Raw genomic sequence first — 23002 nt, 5'->3', positions numbered from 1 at the left:
TAAAAGTAATTATCCTAGAGTGACACATTGTTGACAAAAATGAACTTTAAAACAAAAGACACTCCACATGAGAATTGAGAAACTGATGTGTCACAAGGGACTGAATGAAACAAAAGAACAAAGGAAAACAAGTGAGACTCAATGAAAACTGTGAAATAAATTTTTTTGGTTTTTCTAATTTTATAATTTTTATGGAAACATATTCAACAATACCAAGGTTGCATTACACCGACCCCCCAAATAACTGCTATGAAAAAAAATTCTATGTTTACAAATATTCCCTCTCCAAGTTGAACAATAAAATGTGTTTCAAGAAGTCTCGAAACAAAACATCTAAGGGGCCGTCGACATTCGACTTTCGAATTTTTTAACGGCATTTGGCCGTTATGGTTCTGACCCCCTCCCCCCCTCTACGTTAACGGCCATCAAATTCTCTAAAGTTAAAAAATTGTTTTCGCGATTTTGTAATTTTGAAAAATTTAAACAGTATTAAATTTCGCGAAAATTGACCAAAAAAATCGCGAAATTAAGTACCCGCAAAAATTTGTAACACGCGAAAATATATACCAATAAGGTATGTGGTGAGTTGACCACCCCTAACAAGATGACTATAAAGTCAAGATCTCAATTAATGTGATAAAAAAAGTTGTAAAAATAATTACCTCTTTTATTCTGAATCCGTTGCTTGTATTTTAAAACGTTAACAATTTTGTAATAAAAAATTATGTTTTGTATAAGAAGCAATTAATGTTTTGGTTCAATTGGTTCAGTGTATCAAATCTCTCAGTTTAGTTGACACTTTGGTATCTTCGTTGCGTCAAAGTGAAAGGTTTGTTTTTATTTCAGTTTGTATCTTTGAAAGACCCCATCGGATTTAGGCAGGGCTGTCGGATTTAGGACCACTCACAGTAATTTCTACGAAAAATTGAAAATAATTTCATTTGACTTATGATGTTTGAGAGCTTGGATGTTGGGAAGCTGCACAAGACGAATAAAGGTAAACAAACCAAATTATAGTCTTTTTTCTGAAAGAAGAATTAACTTTTTGCTAGACTGATTGGGGGTTCTATTCTTGAGCCTTAAGCCTACGCAAGATTGCGGCGTTTGGGTAATCGAGACAAAACTCGAAAAAAGCTGGTGTTTTGGAGCGCTTCCGTGCGATCGCAATATCACACTTTGTCTTTGTGACGCACTGCTAAATGTCGACATCCCTCCTCTAATTCCGACACCCTTTTTTATCAGCTGAAATTTATAGAAAGGTTGAAACTGTTTTTCTTTGCTTCTGCTTAGTGGTCAGAGAGGAATAATCCTTTCAATCAGTGATTCAAGCTTTCATATTATTCCTGTCTCTAAAGAAGGGTGTCGGAATTAGACGAGGGATGTCGATATAATATTGTGTACTTTTAGACTACTTCAAAAATTATAGCTCTACTTTCTTCATCCAGCCACCAAACTTCACTCATCGGATCTAGAATTTACATTACATTTGTCTCCAATGATATTAAATTTCTTAAGAAAGTATACAAATATCTGAAAGGTAATACTGCAGCAAAATGCACATGAGCAAAAAGACAAGTTCTTGATTTCCGCCACTTTATTTTTAGGGAAAACAAAAACAAAAACAAAAACAAAAACTCTTGGACAACCATGATCATTTTCTTAATTTCGTTCCCAGTACTCTGAAAATTAAGCGTAGGATGTGCACTCAAAAAACACTGAGAACGAAAAAGTGTTTTCCGGGAAAAGGCCACAGGCAAAACCCTACCCGCGTTTAAAACGCGGGTTATTGAAAACCCCTGGAACAACAACATACGGTAAATCCAAAAGATGAAAAGGTTACGATACAAGAAGGATCCAGTTTCGTTTGTATGTTATGAATGTTCTTGTTTACATACTGACATTACACTTTGATTTTACTGATGGGGACTAATGAGAGATTGATGCTTTCAGTCTGACTTCATCAACAGCTAATATGGACCATCTAGACCTTGCTTTGAACCTTCAACAAGAAGCTGTTTACAGCAGCAGTAATACAAATAATGATGAAGGGGGAGGGGAAATGTCTGACCGGGTATCAACTCTGGCAAGTGGCATCTATGCTGAATTTGAAAGAATGATTCAAAAATATGGATCTGATGTTGTTGAAAATCTGATGCCAATGATTGTGAATGTCCTTGAACAGTTAGAGTCATCTTACAGTGAAGGAGGAGAAGCTACAATGGAATTGGAAATGCTTGCTGAAGATAATGAACAGTTGATCACTCAATATGAAAGAGAAAAGCAACTGAGAAAGTTAGCAGAAGCGGTGAGTATTTTATTTCATAATTCAAGCTAATTTAATTTACAATTATAATTCCTATTGGTTTTGAATGTTTGCCTGGTAAAAATGTTATGATGATACATATTTTATAATACTGTATATAGCTAGTTTATTTTATATTTTATACTCTTTTGGCTTTGATTTAATGACAGTTATGCACGTGGTTCAGTGCTTGTGTTTTGTAAGTACAAACTCAAGTCCTAATTATATATGCTAGGCTGCTGTGATATTTTTCCCAGGATAACTGGCATGAGATTGGAAAGGGTTTGTTTCAAAAGGTACGGAAAACAGTCCAGGAAATTCCTCAATTGCGGTAGTAACTTTTTACTCCAATTACGGTTTAAACATCCCTTTTACATTTTTCATATACCGCAATTTCAGGAAACAAACAGAATTCAAGATTCAAGGAGAAAACAGACAATTTTTAAGTACATAATTGATCATATCTTTTTAATGCACAGACAAAATATTTTTTCTGTAGATCAGATTCTTTTAACAAAGACAAGCTTTCTTCTGGTACAATTTTTTACAGTCGATGTTTGTTTTTCTTTGTCGACCAGCGTTATATGTACCGTAAGTTGGTCTAATATCGACATCCCTCGTCTAATTCCGACACTCTTCTTTAGAGAAAGGAATACTGTAATATGAAAGCTTGAATCACTGATTGAAAAAGGATTATTCCTCTCTGACCACTAGCAAAGAAAAACAGTTTCAACCTTTCTATAAATTTCAGCTGATAAAAAAGGGTGTCAGAATTAGAGGGGTGTCTACATTAGACCAAGTTACATTACTCGTTTTAAGCCTTTGTAGGCTAACCACGAATGAAAACTACTGCAATTGCAATAAACCGCATACACCGTTTAGTAGTGTCGACTGCGCACGCATCCAAACAATTTTCCATTGTTTTGATTATAGCAACCGCGCTGAATCGCGTGAAACTATGGGAGAGTCTAAAAACGGTAGGTAAAAAGCAGCATAAATGGTAAACCTCTCCCCCTTACAACCTATGGCCATAAAAAAGATTATCATGTGTAAACAATGAAAAGCCTAAAAAGTCAAAAAATAAGGATTTGAAAATGTATTGCACATCTTTGGCAAACATGGTTTTTGTATCTTGATAGTGATAATTTCTGACTTTTAGCTTGTAAGTAATCCAGAATTGCATTGCAGATCACAAAAGGTATCGTCAATTGCAAAAATGTTTCTCCTTTCTGGCTGCTAAGCAAAGCAGTCAGTGATTCTGACCTCAATATTATTCAAATGTCTGAAAAATGGTAATAGAATTAGAAGTTTGTTTTTGGCATTGGCCCAACTTATGGTACAGTCAATGTGAGTGTACAGTCAGACAAAGCTCATCAGTGTACATGTCTGGCATGATGCAGGATACTTGGTTTTTGACAACAATGTAAAGACCCCTTGCAAAAGCACACTGTTTTATGTTGCATATCAATACTGCGATATTTGGGGATTTCAGGGGGTATCTGATCCAGCAAATGCATCAAATTGTTTTCCAATTTTCATCTCAAATGTGAAAATTATAAAAAATCCACCTCAGAAAAGTTCTTTGAAATTGATGATTTCATTGAAATGTTTAGAATTTTGACTATTTTTTGCCAACTGTAAAATTCTATAATGGACTTTGTACCTGATTTTTGGATCTACTTCGGAGGTCCTTTAATTTAACCTTTGTTCGTTTGTCTGTCTGTTCATCTATTACTAGCTTTTCTCGAGATTCACCTATTATTTTTTAATTATTTTTTGACAATCAAATGACAATACCCAAAATATGACAGAGCCAGATTTATGAAAAAAAAATTTGGACAAATTTCATCGTAAAAATCGGATTTTCTTTTGGGGGAAATTCCCTTTTGTCGTTTTTAGGGAAAATGAGCATTTCTGTCGATTGACTTGGTATTTTTGTCAGATTTTTTGCACACTGATGTAAAATAGTATTTAAGATTTGATAGAACCCAATTTTCAAATAATACCCTGTAGACTCTTTAAAATCAATCTGGAATTTTCGTTATTGCTATTTTGATTTGACAAGTGAGTGTTAAAATGATATTCCAATAAAGGTATTAAAGTTAATGGATATTTTATTTTATTCATCCCTGTTGCCCCTTTTTTACACAATTTTTCTTCAGATCAATCTCCTTTTAGATCCAATATTAAATATGATCTACTTATCATTGAATACTTTAGAACCATAAACCACTTTTTTTAAGATAAAACTTTAGTAAGATCTTAGACTAGTCTGTATATTAGACTTTAGGCTATAGAAATAAGGGAAGCTGAAAGAAAATTATTCTTCAAAATCAGCTGCATAGAAAGGATAGAAAATCTATTGTCTCAACTTTTCTATAGACAGATTAAAGAGATAACACTTTCTTCAGTGTATTTACAAAAGCTCTTAATGTTGAAACATTTCCATTTCCTACATACATAAATATTTAAAAGGTTTTCTGTGATGATTTTCTTAAACTATTGGGTGCTCTTTTTTATTATCTTTCTTTAATTTTGCTACACTGTTGAGGCTAGTTCCTTATTATTTTTCTTATTTGTCTCATCTTTACTTATTCCTTAAAAAATTTATCTTTTTTTAAATAAGCTTCTTTTTTACCCTTTTGTTAATAACCAGCAACCCCACACTCTGGCTGTAGAAAGAAAATGTTTACAGCTCTTTATTGTGATTCAATACAAGTAAAAAAAGTTGTGTAGGAAACTATTTAAACTATTTTCACAATTCTTCAATTGGTATCATAATAGGGAGCATACAGACACCTTTTGATGAATGTGTGGCAAGCAGCAACAACTTCCTGATTCTGTAATAGTGGCCCTTCAAACCTAAATAAACCAGTCCCACAGAATAAATGTATACTTCTTGCATTTCACACCGATTCCTAATTATTAGCAAATTAGAAATGTGTCCTTTTTTTATTCCGTGCACCATTGTTACAGAACAACGCAGTTATTGCAAAATAACTTATGAAAAGGACAATTGTAATTGCCTTCCACACAAAAATATTAAGACGTTATTGTCCATTGTTTATAGAAATATCTGGAATATGAAGATTCTCGTGAACAACATCAGCAAGACTTGCAAAGTGTCATTGATCAATTGGAACATTCGCGGAGACAATCAGAAACTAAAGCAAAACAATTACAAGATCAAGGTAATTAATGTTTCTTTTACTCTACTTGCGGTGAAATTGTTTAGTACCAATATGGAAATAGTGCAACAACATCAAGTACAACATCAGCCACTAAATTGAGGATCAAACTGAGATTCTCAAAATTTATAAGATATGGTAATTTATACAAAACATTTTTCCTGGATTGGTTGCCAATTCAATAGTTTTATATTCTTTTACAATTTAGTTGAACGATATGAAGAGCGAATTTCTGAGCAGAAAAAGGAATATGATACCCTTCACAACAGACATTCTGAGGTAAGATTTTATCTTTTATAAGAAATACAATTTTATACCTGACTCAGCAATATTCTAAATATTTAAAATTAGGGGTGATGCCATGTCACAAATATTGGCTTTGAAAACACAACCAAGTTTTTCAGTGCAGTTCTTCATTTGTCACCTCTTGCATACCCCAATGTATTTTGGATATCATAAAAAAAAACACTGAAAATGTTCATTCAGTTTTCATGTCTATCTTTGATACCCTATAAAAAATTATTTGAATGTTTAGAATATGTCTGCCTTTGATGCCGTATAAAAGACTTATTTTGAATGTTTAGATGCTACACAAGTATATGGAAAGAATGGAACTACAATCAAAACTGTCTCCTCTTCCCTCTACCCCTGATAATGTCAAGCTGAGGTATTATTCATCAATTTGGAAGATGTCCTCAATCTTCATGTTTTCTTAGATTGAATCGCCTAATCTATCAATTTAACCTCCTTACTGAACTCCTTAAACTTTTTGCCATGCTGCTGATTGTCTGATTATTCTAATTTAAAAGATACCGGGTGTGCCACAAAAAAGTTTTGCTCTTTGAAACAGATTTTCTCGAAATCTAAAAACTTTAAAAGAACCATGCCTATTTCATTGGAAAGAAGAAAGACAAACTTAAATTTTGATGGGTCATTTATTAAATTTGCTTCATTAGATCAAAGGTTATGCTCAATTGAATAAAAAAGTTACTTTCAGAAAGTGCCCGACAACGTTAAAAATCGACCTATCAAATTTTTCTTTTAAACATGGCAATCACAATAGGCTTTAAATAATTAAGAGCATTTTTCAGTAATTAAACACATAAATTTTGAAACTGATGGGTCGAAAAGTTTTAAAATCTTCATCAAAATCATTTTAATTTACTTTTACCGAAGTTTTCTTCAGATTTTTGGTTGTAGACTGAATATGTCTATGTAAGGCTGGATATGCACCTCAAAACCCATATTTTATGCATTTTAAAGAATTTTACCAGATTTTTTGGCTTTTTTCGACGAATTCTCTTCCTTTTGATATAATTCAACCTTCCTTTATATAACAAAAGGTCATTTAGACAGCTAATTATCATTTTTGATGACTGAAACGAAAATACCGATGCATCATATAATTATGCTTCTTTTAAATTTGATAGGTCGATTTTTAACGTTTTTGAGCACTTTCAGAAAGTAGCTTTTTTATTCAATTGAGCATAACTTTTGATCTAATGAAACAAATTTAATAAATAACCCATCAAAATTTAAGTTTATCTTTCTTCTTTCCAATGAAATAGGCATGGTTCTTTTAAAGTCTTTAGATTTTGAGAAAATCAGTTTCAAAGAGTGAAACTTTTTTGTGGCACACCCGGTAAAATTTGAAAATAATGGAAAATGTAGACTTCATTTAGCAAATAGCTGAGCTTTGAATCGTTATCAAGTTATCAAAATATGATCTACATAGCTAGGTCAGTCCCTGCCTCAATACAAACAACCTTTTAGGTGAATAGAAAAACAAGGCTATTTGAGTCAATAAATATTGATTGTTTTTTTCTTCCAGGAAAACTAAACAGGGCAGTGAATTATTGTCAGCATCTCAGACAGAATTAGGTGCTTCAAATACAGATGAAAATAATTTGCGAAGCTCGTCAGTTACTGAAATCCAAGTGACTTCAGATTTTCTCACTCCTGGTGAAAGTAGAAATGATCTGTCATTTGAAGATGAAATCTCACTTCAAGTAACAACACAAGGTAAGTAAATATTGTTGTTAGTCTCAACGACCTTTTAACAAGCTATTCCACCATTTTCAAATATTTAAACCTTATCTTTTGACACAGTCATCCCAAAGTTTCTGTACAAAAAATTAATATCGCTTTATTATTTTTCTAGATGCTTCAACACCATTGAAAACAAAGAAAAAGTTATTAGCAAGCTCAAGAGAATTTTTAGATACTGTTGAAGCAGAGAGCTCTCAAGCTGAAAAACTAAACATTACAACATCAGAAAGAGGAGGGGTTGATTTTAATGAGGGTGACATGAATACTGTTTCAGAGAAAACTGATTCCTCTTCAATGTTTATAAGCCCTGAGGCTAAAGCAATTCTTGACGCAACACCTGAACTTTCACAGGTGGAATCCGAGTATCAAACTCCAACTATAGACATTCGATCAGCACAAAAGCTGAATCAGCAAAATATATCTTTGTTAGCCGAGATGGAGCAGTATGATGATGCATTAACAGTTGAACAACAAGGGTTGAAAGAGTTTGATAGGTTGCTTGTTGAAAATAAAGATCTTATTGATGTTAGGTAAGAATTCTTTCATGAGCTCAAAATAGTGCTTCTAAGTGCCTATCAACTGATGCTATAAGAAACAAAAAATGATATTACTATTCTGATCAAATTTTGGATTTATTTTAGCCATTTTAAGTTTTACTCTGATCCTGAACCTTGCATAAAAGCAGAAATAAATGAAATTTCCATTGCATATTATTATATCTTCAGGAGTAAATTACAAACACAAAAGAATGAACTGATACGAAGAATGGAAGAAATTTCAGGGTGAGTTTCAAATATTTCAAAATTTTAGTGATGACTTTTTCTGTCAGATACCCATACAACTGACTGGGTTGCGCGAATGTAGTATGTCAAATTAATCTTGATTTTGTAAACTATTTTCTTTCATTTAGTACTTAATGATGTTAGGGTTTGGTTAAAATCATATTTTTTGTAACTTTTCATTCTATAAAGGGACCGTGAAATTCAAGAAGAAGAAATTAAAGCCTTACAAACAACAAAAACAAGAATGAAATTGAAGATGACAGAACTTGAACAATCTTTAAAAAAGTAAGTGTGTTGCATTTACCACAAATATTTTTGTATCCCTTTGTCTGTCTGTGAAAAAAGCCTCATTTTTGATATTCCTATTTTCCGATAGGAATGATAAGGTAGTCCTTGAATGTCTCAAGAATAGAAAAACCTATCTATTGATCAGGTTGACCTTAAAGTTGACCAAATTTTAAATTTTTTATGACTGTGTTATATTTATAGAGTGAGACTTGAAAATGAGAAGGCTCAACTGACACTGAAGAATAAAATTGCTGAGGTGGGTTTCATTTTCTCTGTGATAAACATTGTTGATATACCCCTATTTTTTATGAAAATTACCAGTCTCAAGGATATTAATTACCTTATCGGCCCTTTTTGCACGGCCCTGATTTAATTCTGCTCCCTTACATGGCCCTTATTAAGCAAGTAACGAAACATAAAAGAACCGATAAGGGGCAAAAGTAAGTTGAGATTTCTTATCAGCATAATTTGTCAAGATTTACGTTCAAACCTTTGCTCTTAATTTCTTTAAAAAATCAGCTACATTAAAAATCTTTTTCTAATTTTTTACTGTACTTCTTATAGGAGAGGATTTCTTCAGCCAATCGTAAGCGCTTCACCAGAGTTGAAATGGCCAAAGTTCTGATGGAAAGGAATCAATATAAAGAACGATTAATGGAATTACAAGAAGCAGTACGCTGGACTGAAATGATAAGGTGATAAACATCTTCCTTTTCTTCCTCAAGTTTTTCCACCACAATTTCTGTATTTTCTGGAAAAAAACATGCAACGTTATTATGATTTTTGTTTTAAATAATTTCCTTTCATACTATTTACATAATTTCCATTGCTTCAATATTTAGTTAATAAACCGAAATTTTCAACGTTGACTAGCACCATAATAGAAAGATTGTATTTTTGGACCTACCTCGGAGGTCCTATAAATTAACCGATGTCCGTCCGTCCGTTCGTCCGTCTGTTACCAGCTTTCCTCAGGATTGTCTCGTTAGTTTTTTTTAATTTTTGATGATGATGGAAAACGACAATACCCAAAATGTGATTGAGCCGTTTTTTCGAGAAAAAATCTTTTTGGGCAGATTCAGGCCAAAAACTGCCTAAAAACAGGGTTTTTTGGACTTTGTGCAAAATTGCTTCATTAGTTGTTTCTGATTTTTTGTACAATGATGCAGGGCAAGGTTCTCTAAAAAATGGTTGTTCCTGGAAAATTCTTATCGGTCGTAAAAAACGGATTTTCGTCTTTTGGGGAAATTCTCTTTTACCATTTACAAGGAAATTAAGCTTTCTCGGGATCAGCTGATTAGTTTTTTCTGATTTTTGGCACAATGATGCAAAATGGCAATGCCTAAAATGTGTCCGAGCATGATTTTCAAAAAAAATTATTTGGGTAAATTTGGGCCCAAAACTGCCTAAAAATAGGGTTTTTTGGAATTTGTGCAAAGTTGCTTCATTAGTTTTTTTTTCTGATTTTTGGCAGAAAGATAGAGCACAATGTTCACTAAAAGATGGCTGAAGTGATTTTTCCCTAAAAAATTTTTTTTGTCATAAAATACGGATTTTCGTATTTGGGGAAATTCCCTTGTACCATTTTTCAATATTCATTTGACAAGCTTTATTTTTCCTGTTTGAATTTTTGTACAATTGTTGTCATTTTTTCCTATTTTTATCTGACATTAATCATTACGTAGGTCCATTCAGCATGTTTCTTGTTTATTTTTAGAGCTTCAAAAGAAAATCATTTGAATGCTGTTCAACAGAAAAAGAAATCCTCTATCTGGCGGCTGTAAGTTGACCAACAGATGCACTCTCCTAATTGAATAGCAATTATTGGGCCTTGGACTTTATGATATCCATAAAACTCGATTCCCTATACTGTACCGAAGAAAATGAAAAATGCGGATCGTGTTTTTTAAAAACCCACCAACCATGGTCATGAACTTTAAATAATAGAAGCGGTGGCAAATGCCTACCAATGTTACCACATAAAAATTACGTCATAAATATATCCGAAATGGTGAAATCATTTGACAAATTAAAAAGTGAAGATAATGAGTAAGTCGTGAGGAACTAGAAAATCTCCATCCGTTCTATCTTGTATTATTTCAGATTCAGTAACCTGTTTGCAGGAGGTGGCACCAGCAGCTCCGCCAATACCTCACCGAAAAAATCTGTCGCCTCAACGCCCCAAGAACCAATCAACGTGTGGTATGGCGGTGGTGCAAACAATCAAAACCAAATGCAAATGCAACGCAGACACACTCTTAGTGCCCAACCCTCTCGTTACAGTGGTGCGGAATCAGGTTTTGAAGGGTATGTGAAATATTTTTGAAATAGCACACAATAGAATCACTTGCAATATTTTGTTTGGTGCTTGAATAATCATTAATTTTATGACCAGCATTCAGGACTGATCCCTTTTCATAAAGGCTATATACATACACAACAGTGGTGTCTCCATAATTCTAATTTCTATAACTCGAATGATCCTTCAATCGAACAAGTTTTCTTCCCTTCAGGTAACAATGCCTCGTAAACCAATCTCCTTAACTAAAAATTTCCTTAAATCGAACAATTTTACGTAGAGACTCAATTGTAAATTTAAAAAATGCCTGCAACATATTGTGAGCTCGATTTGCTATTATTCCAACAATCTAGGGGGATTGTTTACCAAAAGAAAATTCCTGTTTATAATAAATGTTATTTATATCACACCTTACGATCCGCAAACTATATTCTCGAATATTGTTTACCAATCCAAATTGTGTAGTCTAAGTAGCCCTGTAGTTTTTTCCAGTCACATTGTATGTATTAGCTTCTTTATTTATTTTCATTGCTTTTTTTAAGCATGACTGAGAAACAAAGACAAGAACGAAAAGAACGTTATAAATACGTCAAAGAACACATCAATTCAGGTATGTAAAAATTGACCTGACCTGACTTCCAAACCCGAACTATACGCAACTTTTCTTCGTTATATGCATCGAAAACAGAATTTCCTTCTAAACCAGCCCCCTAAAAAGACATGTGCGCCGCTTAGGGTTGTTAGCTGTATTTCAAAGCGATGGTAACGATGCAATGGTTGACATTATAAAACTGGCTGTCTTAGCCCGAAATCCACTCAGATAATGATTAAACATGGCTCCGCCCCCCCCCACTTATTTGGGGGGGGGGGGGGTGTAAATCTAAAATCGGCCTATAAGTGGGTGGGAGCTGTCTCATTTTTTAAACTCAGGGGGCCTAAAAAAGTGGGGGACCTGAAGGGCTGCACTAAAGTTCTGGGGGCTAATTACAATAATTAAGAAATTGTAAAAATATTTTTTTGTTTGGTTTTAATAATAAAGCTTTACAGGTTTTCAGGCCACCGTGAAGACACATGGGCCTCTATAAACCGCTCGTACTTTTTACAATGATCTTTTTGAAATAGAGTTTTTTTCGCGGGCTCCCCCGGACTTTCCATTTTGTGTTGTCTTCCTTGATTTTGGCATTCATTTTTGGACCTACCTCCGGGTACCCCGGTGGAGGTTCTATAAATTAACCCATGTCCGTTCGTTCGTCCGTCTGTCTGTTACTAGCTTTTCTCAGGATTGGCTCATTATTTTTTTCTGATTTTTTGCACAATGATGCAAAATGGCAATGCCCAGAACGTGACGGAGCCCGATTTTTGAGAAAACAATTATTTGGGCAAATTTGGGCAAAAACTACCTAGAAATAGGGTTTTTTGGACTTTGTGCAAAATCCTGTCATTACTTTTTTCTGATTTTTTGTGCAAAGATGGAGGGCAAGATTCTCTAAAGAATGGCTGAAGTGGTTTTCCCCGGAAAATTCTTATTCGCTTTAAAAAACGGATTTTCGTATTTTGGGGAAATTCCCTTTAACCAAATAAGAAAAAATAGCTTTTCTCAAAGTTGACTCATTATTTTTTTCTGATTTTTTGCACAATGATGCAAAATGGCAATGCCTAAAATGTGACGGAGCCCGATTTTCGAAAAAAAATATATTTGGGCAAATTTGGGCCAAAAACTGCCTAAAAATAGGGTTTTTTGGACTTTGTGTAAAATCCTGTCATTACTTTTTTCTGATTTTTTGTACAAAGATGGAGGGCAAGATTCTCTAAAGAATAGCTGAAGTGGTTCCTTTTCCTGGAAAATTCTATTCGCCTTAAAAGACGGATTTTCGTATTTTGGGGAAATTCCCTTTAACCAAATAAGAAAATATAGCTTTTCTCAATGTTGACTCATAATTTTTTTCTGATTTTTTTCACAATGATGCAAAATGGCAATGCCCAAAATGTGACGGAGCAAGATTATTAAGGAAAATTTTTTTGGGCAAATTTGGGCCAAAAACAGCTTAAAAGGTTTTTTGGGCCTAAATGGTTTAAGTGATTTTCGTATTTGGGGAAATTCCTTTTTACCATTTTACATTATTCAACACACAAGCTTTATTTTTCCATTCTGAATTTTTGTACAATTATTGTCACTTTTTTCTTATTTTCATCTGATGTTAATCATTAGGTAGGTCCATTCAGCATGTTGCTTGTTTCGGCTTCCTTACACCATTCTTTAATTATCTGTCTTTCATTTTTGGTCAAATCCTCTGTCACTCGTTAAGAAAAGCCTTTTTCTTTTGTTATTGCTTGCAACACTGTGTTCTTATCCTTTTCGTTCGTAAATGCTACTTTAATTGGTCGGTATCTCGCCTTTTTTTTCTCTTTCTTTCGTAAATTTCCCGATCCGAATTCGTCCTCGATTTTTGTTTCTTCTTCAGTTTCATCTGTCGATTCATCAATCCCATGAAAAATTAGGTTGCGTGCTGTAGATCGAATCAGCTGCTCCTCCTGCTTTTCTTTTCGAATCGCATCTCCAATGTTTTTCTCGATGTGTTTGGATGTGATTTTAGCGTAGCTCATTGGTGGTCTTTTCTCTTCTTTCTTTTCGATGATGCTTTCAATCTTCTTTTCAAGCCTGGTTATTCTGGTATCGATAGTTTCTTTCATTTCGTTGACCATAACATTGACGTCTTGTGCTTTCAAATGGTTTATTTCTTCGTCCTGCCTTTTCATTATATTCTCACAGGCTTTGATTTCGTTTTTGAATCCTTCAATTTTTGATGTTTCATTTGAATTATACCTTTCCATTACCTGTGGTGCGATTTTGGTACAGTTTTGACACTGGAAACTTCTTGATTTGTATGACAAGCATACCTGGATCTGGTAAAGTGGCAGTTCTGTACAAAGATAATTAAACAGTGGCACTTCCTGCATTTTAGGGTATCTTTTAGTGCGTTTTCTTCATTTATGATGCACTTTGACGTGCTGCAGAAGTCGTTTATTGATGGCGATTTTTGATTATTTTCTTGAATTTTTTCCGCCATCTTTGTTAATGTTCTGTTTTTAAATATTCTTGAAAGTACTTAGGGGGGGACCTAATTTTGTTGGGGGGACCTAGAACCCCATTCGGAGCCTTGTTTAATGTGTTGAGCGTTGAAAAAAAATGCAGCTACTATGATTTGATTTCTCCCTTATTGGACTAAATATAATAATTTTTCCCGTCATAATCGTTAATGCGAATTCGAATTATGTTAACTTTATGTCGTTTTTAGAGGGTCGGAAGCAAGCGTATGGTTGGAGTTTGCCGTCAGATTTCAGTGGTGAACAAGTTGGTTCATCCATTGTTCCTGTGCCAGTTTATTGCAGACCACTCAACACTGAAGCAGCTATGAAGGTATATTGAGAATTTCTCTCTCCACTTTTCATACTCCGATAACTTCCCTAATTTTATCCAAATTTTATCTCTGAGTCTAGGACCGATTCATTTCATATATAACACTCTACAGAGATGTATGCAGCCTCCGATAGCTTGTAATGCTATTAGGAGCACTTACCGAAGCTTACCACTTTTTAAAAACCCGCTTTGTCATTATTTACTGTTTTTTTATCTTTGCTGTTGTTTTTGGATTTAACATGGTGTAAACCTCACCTTCTTTTGGAATCCAACTTTCCATGAAGGGGGCTATAGGGGGGATAGAACTTTTTTTCAGATTTGAATGAGGGGTTTAAAGTATTTTGGTCGAGATATATCTCACATCTCATATCGGCTTTTGTTTGGTATTTGTTAACAAAATGTTAATCTTAATAGCAAATGTTTTGCCTCTGTATACTATGATAGTAAACTATTAAATTATTTCTATCATTTTTCTCTATAATCAGATCTGGTGTGCTTCTGGTATCAACCTAGAAGGTGGTCGAACACCTGATGGCAATTTCATTGGCTTACCAATGGACTTCAAAGAGTCTTGTCATTCGACAGTGTGGATAGGAACTAGCACACATTCTTGCAGTAAAGTGACCATTATTGATGCCAATAATCCATCAGTTGCTCTGGATCAGTTCATCGTCTCTTCTTCACATCTCCTTTGCATGGCAAGTGTACCCGGATTGAGTAAAGATGATAACAAACGGGACCCCGATGTTGGTAAGTATAACCTGTCCTGCGACTTATTTTGATGATTAATGTTTATTTATATTTTCTTGTTTTTAAGTACGATCTTTGTAGTTGAAAAGACATAATTGATAATGATTAGTCGTATATAATAATTTTTGGACCTACCTCCGGGTACCCCGGTGGGAGGTCCTTTAAATTAACCCATGTTCGTCCGTCCGTATGTCCGTTCGTCTGTTACCAGCTTTTCTCGGGATTGGCTCATTACTTTTTTCTGTTTTTTGGCACAATGATGATTCCTAAAAAGTGACGGAGCCCGATTTTCGAGAAAAAAAATTCCGGAAATATGCCGGAAAAACGGGTTTTTTGGCATTTTCTCGAGATTTTATCATTAGTTTTTTCAGATTTTTTGCTCAAAGATGCGTAGTAACAATGCCCAAAACATGGCCGAGTCCGACTTTTGAGAAAAATATTTTGCGGCCGAAAATGCCGGAAACATGCCGGAAATCGCCGTTTTTCTGGATTTTAATTGGACTTTTTCTTTATAATTGGTTGTTTTTTCGTTCAAAAACATTATTGATAGCAATGCCCACCATCAAGCATGTTTCAATTTTCAATAAAATAGATTTTTGAAGCCGGAACTGTTTAAAAATCGCCGAAACTACCTATTTTCGCCGCCAAGACAGTATTTCTTGAATTTCTCGAGCTGTACTTTATATTTTTTTATGAAATTCTGCACACTGATGCAATATGACAATACCTAAAATGTGACAGAGCCCGATTTACGAAAAACATTTTTTCTGGCCGAAAATGCCGGAAATATGCCGGAAAAACCGGTTTTTTGACATTTTCTCGAATTTTCATCCTTAGTGATTTTTTGCAGAAATATGCGTATTCGCAATGCTTAAAACATGGCCGAGTCCAATTTTTGAGAACAATTTTTTTCCGGTTAAAATCGCCGTTTTTGCAGATTTTCATTAGATTTTTTCCTTGTATTTCTATGTTTTTCACACAAAAACATTATTCACAACAATGCTCACCATCAAGCATGATTCAATAGACGATATCGGCTTAACATGAAAACTCAGATTTGATCCCCGAGAATTCCCCACAATGCTTTGCGCGGAAAAAAGTTCGCGGTGAAATATTTTCCGCGCAAAGCATTGTGGGGAATTCTGGGGGATCAAATCTGAGTTTTCATGTTAAGCCGAAATCGTCTATTGTCAATAAAACTGATTTTTGCGACCAGAACTTTCTATTTATTTTTTCCCTACAACCCTTCCCTATGCCATTTCCGTCGAGAGTTTGCTTTGACCACTTTTGGTTCGACATGACTTTGACTTGTGTCTTTCTTTTTCTCATAGTTGATTCACCTCGCAAGAGTGGGAGACAGAGTAAGTACCGTGTTAAGGGGATAATAAGATGGTTCGAAATATTTAGCCGAAAGAAATTATCTGTGGTCCTGAGTAAAGCCTCCAAGTGTTTTTCGAGATATCACAATTTGAATTTTGTAAAAAATGGGTTCTTTTACGGTTCTTTCGTTGAAATTCTTTTATTCGCTTCTTTTTTGTAAGTTAGGTAAAAATATACTTAGCGTTTCCTCAGGACAATATTAGAAGAAAGAATCTACATGCCTGATATCTCAAACCATCTGACCATCCCCTTTTTAAGACTTCATCAAAATATTTAAAAAGAAAAACTGAGAATTTTGAAGTAATTTGTACATTTTAACCGACCCTTGAACAATTATTATATCACCGAGAGATTTCTACTGTACCCAAAAAAATTGAAGCAATTTACTCCCTGAAACTCAGAAGATGTTATAAAACTTACAATGACTTCAGAAATATTTAACAATCTTCTGTTGTTTATTTCTCTGCTCACTATATATTTCTCAGCCAATCTTTTGTTGTGCATGTGATGTAATGATTAGGCATTGGGGAATGCAGTGGCGGCATAAGGTGAAAGTGCAATATACAACACTGCAATGACTTTCTCTCCTGTTATATTCTAACCAATAATGTCACTTCCAACCAATCAGCTGTTATAAAAGTGACTTAGTGACAGAAGATATTGCCGTAGGGGGTCATCCATATAGTACGTATGCAAAGTTTTTCCAAATATTGGGTACCCCCTCCCCCCTCTTGTACGCAGAGAACAAAAGAAATGACGTCATTTAAACAAAAGGCGTTCGCTTTTGCTAAGTCCTCCTTCCTCCTCCTCCCTTCACTGTGTACGTACTATGTGGATGGCCCCTCGTACATATTCTCATACCTCGTTCGTTTTCTTGTTTGCAGCTTCTCCAGAGCATTCTGGTAGTATCATGGGCATTCAAGCAGAAGAAGAATCATATCCTGATGAAGACTCAGTGGATGGTTCACAACCAACCAAAGTGACCAGTATGTTACCCACTATGTGGCTTGGTGCACAGTCAGGAAAGTAAGTGCATTTTAGTATGTCTGGAACTAAGTTTTTTGAGAATTTGGTTCATTTGATTAAAGATCGGCTAAATGATTTTTTTTTCGTTTTGGCCTGAAAATCAAAAACAGTCTTTTGAAACTCATAGCTTGTTGTTAATTAAGGTGCTTACTAAATATACTCTTCACTGTCGAAAATATTTATTTGTGTACAGTAGCCTCTCTTTAATTCGATCTTCAAAGGACTAAAATCTTTCTTCAAATGAGAGAAAAATCATAGAGAGAATCTTACATAGACTAGTAAACTAGTCGTTGAAAACAGACCCATATACAAAAAATCAAGCTCTAAATAAAAAGAATATCGAAGGGGTGAAGTTGCGTCTCTTTTCTGAATTTCAACGACTAGAAGCTACTTCCCTCAAAAAACGTTGTTTAATTCTACAACTTTTTTTAGGTTTTTGAGAATCCATCCAACTTTTTTGACTAAATGATATTTCATAGTAACATTGAACATGGGAACATACAAATAAATGAGCATTTCTAAAAACGCAATAAACAGAAAGAAAAATAAATGCAATCCCGCACGGGTCAGACATACAGAAATCTGTATGTCTCTCCTTACGATTTTAGGTGAAGAAAAAAAGGCGTTGGAAGTAGCTTCTAGTCGGTTATTTTCCTTTTCTCTCACGCGCGCTGAATATTTAATTAGTGTTTACATTATTTAATTAACAGTTTTATTATAAGTTTATAAGTAATAACCGACTAGTTTACTAGTCTACATCTTACACTATTTTCCAGCTGATGGGACCAATGTCTAAATTGCAGAATTATTCGAATATGAAAAGTTGGTTATACTTCTTAAATATACCCACTTTATACCTTTTTTCTAGGGTTTATATTCATTCTGTGGTTGCTAATTGGAAGAAATGTTTGCAATCAGCCAAACTAAAAGATTCATTACTTAGTATTGTGTAAGTATTTGAAACTAAACTCACGAGTTTTATCCCTATAGCCGAAACACATATTAAGTATACTCTTAAAAGAAGTGGAGATGAATATGTATATACCAATTGGAGCATGGCACAAAAGAAGACCTTTGATAAGATGAATTTTTTAAATATTTCTTTTACACAGTCGAAAATCCCTTAAACCCTATTGATTCGAGTGACCCATGATGTACTTTGAAAAGAAAATGGTGACCCCTAGATCACTGTTGTTAACACGCTCACCGCCGAATCCTTTTCAAAAATCAAAAATTTGATCTCTTGGAATGTCATCGAAAGTTTGACTTTCAGAGACTCCTTTGGCATCAGAGGCCTTCAAATTGGTTTCCAATCGACACAGAATTTTACGTAGATTTAAAAAGCAAGAATGTATCAAAAGTTATGGCCTTTTGAAGTACTACCGGTATTTAGACTCCTTTACTACGAACATCTCGTAGTCGGCAGCGAACGTGTTGAAAGAGACATCCTCAAAGAGCTTCGACTGTATTGATTGGCTTTTCTATTTAGACATACACAAGGACGTGTTCTTGCGGCTCTTGCTGATGGAACCGTTGCTATCTTCCACAGAAAACCTGGTATGTAAATTCTTAGGGTGTAGTTTATGAGTTTCAGTTTTGGTCTTTCTAAATGTTGCAAGTTCAAAACTTTACATAGTCGAATTTTGGTTGACCGCTGTTAATTTTTTTTGTGTCGTGTCGACTTTTGTACGTAGATTATGTAGTTACGCCACTTGGATTTCTAGTGTTTTGAAATGATCGTTTTTATCCTCAAGAGAGGTGGCATTGTGAACGAAATTTTATTCCATTAATTGAAATTCTTTTCATATCCTTTGCAGATGGTCGCTGGGATTTGAGTAATTATCATTTGTTGGATTTGGGTCGACCACATCACTCTATTCGTTGCATGACAACTGTCCACCATCTTGTCTGGTGTGGATACAGAAATAAAGTACAAGTCATCAATCCTAGAACTATGAAAATTGAGGTAAGGTAGTAGTACATTCATGGCCTTTTTGTTGAAAAGTATATCGCTATTCATCCAACTCTCGCAATATTTCGTTTTGTGATTCTATGTGCCAATGTGCCTATGTTTAGCAGGTGTTTTGGCTAAGATTTAGAACGCCATGGTTTGTTCCATTTTATGGAATTGTGAAATGAAATTTGTATTCTTTAGAAATCGTTTGATGCACATCCACGCCGTGAGAGTCAAGTTCGTCAACTCGCTTGTATCGGTGACGGCGTATGGGTTTCAATACGTTTGGACAGCACGTTACGTTTATATAACGCGCATACGTATCATCATTTACAAGACGTCGATATCGAACCTTACGTCAGTAAAATGTTGGGTAAGTTTTTTTCTGATTCACTCATTCTATATGGGTCTCTCCTCAAAAGAAATCGTAAACATAGAGTATATACCCCCTGGATATTCTATGGCGGAAAAGATTTTCAGATTTGTGAAGTTAGTTAGGGTTAAGTTGAATTGAAATTTGAATAATGTTACCCTTATGCAGATGTGGTGACTTTATTAGTCAGTTTCGTTCTAAAAACCCCTCAAGTTGAAATGTAGTGTAAAATACTCTCTATAACCTGAAGCTTTTTCTAATTCGAAGAAAAATTTTAATCCCTTTGAAAATCGAATTAGAGAGAGACAACTGTAAAACGACTCAATTCGAAACAACACATTACCATTCAAAGCACATGCTCACTGGAATTATTAAGTGTATATTCATAATAAACGTACCTACAGTTAGCCACAGCACACCATAACAACAAAAACACGATGAAAACTCTCAATGTTATAATACGTTTTCATATTTTAGGAACAAGTAAATTTGGCTTTTCATTCGTCCGGATCACAGCACTTCTCTTAACGGACGACCGGCTGTGGGTTGGAACTGGTAACGGTATCATATTATCTGTTCCGCTTGTCTCCGCTCGCCCGACACGCGAAAACGATAACGGAAAGGCCGTCGTACCCATTGACATCTCTAACAAAGGAGCGTTGTTTATGCCGTATTGTGCTATGGTAAGAGACGAGCTACAAACTACCACAGGAAAAAGTATGGAAATCACATGCTTGGTAAAACTGATTTCCGAGCATGTGATCCTGCAAAAAATCACATGCGTGTGAAAATGCAATTCACAAGCCATCTTTTCTTGACTAGATCTAAAATCACAAATAGGATTGTTTGTCTTTCTTAGAGAGAGAGGTTTAATACCCTAAAAGTAACTCACTTCTATTCTATTTAACAAGTGAGAAAAGATAGATTGTGAATTATATTTTCACACGCATGTGATTTTTTGCAAGATCACATGCTCGGAAATTGATTTTCACACGCATGTGATTCACGGATTTTTTCCTGTGTACTTTATAAAAGATTTTCACAGCCATTGTGTTCCGGGACTAAGTATCAAGAACATTTTAAGCCCGAGTGTAAGCGGAAATATAAACGGTATATAGATCTTATATATATATCTTTCTTCGTACTCTCTTATTCACTGTTATTGCTCGTCTAATCACTGTCTAGGAGTCGTAGCTAAGTTGACCATACACATTATGTTTAATCTTCCCCTTCGCATTGTCTCGATTCTTATATTGATATCCAAACTTTTACATTTAATCCAGTACTAGACGTTTATACTTCGAGTAAAAATATTATCCTTCCATTTCAGGTCCACGCTCAATTATCATTCCATGGTCATCGTGATTCTGTCAAATTCTTTATCGCCGTACCTGGCTCTGCTGCTAATATCGAAGCCGCTAAAGCTTACTCCAATGCTGGCGCGCGGCCGCCCAGCCCGTCCAATGTGAAGCCTGGGGAAGTGAATTTCGCAAATCTTTTAGTAATGAGTGGAGGAGAAGGTATGAAATGTAGAAAGATTGTTTTTAGCTGCAAATACGTGGAGTCTCTTTAATTCGAACCTCTATAACTCGAATGTCTCCTTAACTCAAATAAGTTTTATGGCCCCTTCAGTTAACAATACCTTATAAACCTTTTGACTTTTATCTGCCTTTGTTGCTACCTGTTTGTCAGGTACATATTACCTTACTTGAACTTTCCATAACTCGAACACATTTCAGTTCTCCGGGCGTGCTCGAGTTATGAAGACCCTACTGCATATGATCTTTTTGGACAATCAGCATAGACTACAATCTTTTTTTGTAGTCTCGTTAACTACAATCAGAAAATAAGAAATCACATCTTAGACTGCACTCACTCTTTCCTGTCCCTCCGCCTTCCAAAACTGAAATGAAACATTTCTATTGGTTGATTTTGGGTCAATTCTTACCAATGTCGTTTTGCCGTTCTGTTTTGAAATTAATTACACATCTTCCCATTAAATTATATGAACAACCACTTATATACGTTCATTTATATAAGAACAAAAGTAGATAAGAAATTTAGAGTTCGGAGCAAAAACATTATGGAGCATTCTAAGACTTTTTTTCAATCTTAGCATTTATCTTTAAAAGTTTTAGAATTCTATCAAAAGTTACAACCTTTTTTATCTCCGCTGCAAATTATTTTGGAACAGACTTTTTATATTTCCTTTTTTCCCAGGGTATATCGATTTCCGTGTCGGTGACGATGAAAGTGAGGACAAAGCAAATATGTCTTCATCAGAAACGAGTCCTGCTTCAAGTAAACTTGTGGCGGTTGAACGATCCCATTTACTGGTGTGGCAAATCAATAATAGAAAGGATTCTTGAATGATGTTCCCCTTCTACTGCTGTTGCATGCCAGATAGAAGGGGGTGCGTTTTTCGGTCTCGTTGAGTTCAAATGAAGAGACCGTGCTATGATTTGGCTTTTTCTGGTGTGGATAATGAGAAAGTCAAATTGCCCAGCAGACATAACAACGCTCGTTATAATGTTGTCGCCAGCTGGGACTTCCTTAATGTACAAAATGAACATATCAAAGAACATTGAGTTAAACTCAGTGGATGAAATTCTAAAATAGGGCTTTTAAAATGTTTCTTCATTTTCGAGTATGAAAGAAAATAATGTTGAAATTTTTTGATTTCTTTGATACTTGATGATTTCATTTGCTTACTGTAAACCCTCTTTTTGGATATCACCTATCAGATGATTTTTGATTTGCTTCGAATTGCATTGTTGTATGAATTTAGCAGTTAAATTACATGAATTTTGCCTCCGCCCCTTAACCAAGAATCTTAGCTCGCGTTTTAGTCAATATTTTGGTTTTCTAATTTCTGACTATTATTATGTATTGACTGACCTTTATAAACCCTGGAGCTATACCCAAGCTATATCCGCCAATTTTGATCGGAGTTTTTTAAAAAAATGGTACCCTAATGTTAGTACAGCTCGATGTGGGTCAATATATAATTCAGTGAAATCTTCCGTTTAAAAATATTTGCACCACATTCACACGTTTCAAAAAGAAACTCCGATCAAAGATTTTGTTCGGGTTGGATCAAGAAACTGTGTCATAAAGGTTAGTGGCATTACAGAGGTTAAACATGTAAATCATTTTTTCATTTAGTTCTTCTTCTCCTTTCGGGAATACACGC

At 34.8% G+C, this 23002-nt stretch overlaps 1 protein-coding gene across 1 annotated transcript; it reads left to right on the top strand.

The window, feature by feature from the left end:
* The first annotated feature begins 1830 nt into the window (after positions 1-1830).
* LOC136818098 (C-Jun-amino-terminal kinase-interacting protein 4-like) lies at positions 1831-22497 on the top strand. Its single transcript, XM_067074454.1, has 24 exons — positions 1831-2305; positions 5373-5493; positions 5699-5769; positions 6075-6157; positions 7322-7512; positions 7652-8069; positions 8265-8321; positions 8511-8606; positions 8811-8865; positions 9174-9304; positions 10327-10389; positions 10713-10916; positions 11451-11518; positions 14205-14326; positions 14812-15076; positions 16408-16437; positions 17341-17482; positions 18351-18431; positions 18972-19039; positions 19300-19448; positions 19638-19809; positions 20287-20492; positions 21140-21329; positions 22030-22497. The coding sequence occupies exons 1-24, from the start codon at positions 1973-1975 to the stop codon at positions 22176-22178; spliced, it is 3465 nt and encodes a 1154-aa protein (XP_066930555.1). The 5' UTR covers positions 1831-1972; the 3' UTR covers positions 22179-22497.
* Positions 22498-23002: the final 505 nt, after the last annotated feature.

Source organism: Clytia hemisphaerica, unplaced genomic scaffold (assembly GCF_902728285.1).
Source record: "Clytia hemisphaerica strain Z4C2 unplaced genomic scaffold, Clytia hemisphaerica genome assembly, whole genome shotgun sequence".
NCBI classification, from domain to species: domain Eukaryota; kingdom Metazoa; phylum Cnidaria; class Hydrozoa; order Leptothecata; family Clytiidae; genus Clytia; species Clytia hemisphaerica.
This window is presented reverse-complemented; position numbering and strand designations above follow the sequence as displayed.

Excerpts from the sequence above, each read along its gene's own strand:
- LOC136818098 (XM_067074454.1), top strand. The coding sequence starts at position 1,973 with ATGGACCATCTAGACCTTGCTTTGAACCTTCAACAAGAAGCTGTTTAC. Across the intron at positions 8,607-8,810 it reads CTTGAACAATCTTTAAAAAA|AGTGAGACTTGAAAATGAGA; the intron begins GTAAGTGTGTTG and ends TTATATTTATAG. Across the intron at positions 17,483-18,350 it reads CTTGGTGCACAGTCAGGAAA|GGTTTATATTCATTCTGTGG; the intron begins GTAAGTGCATTT and ends CCTTTTTTCTAG.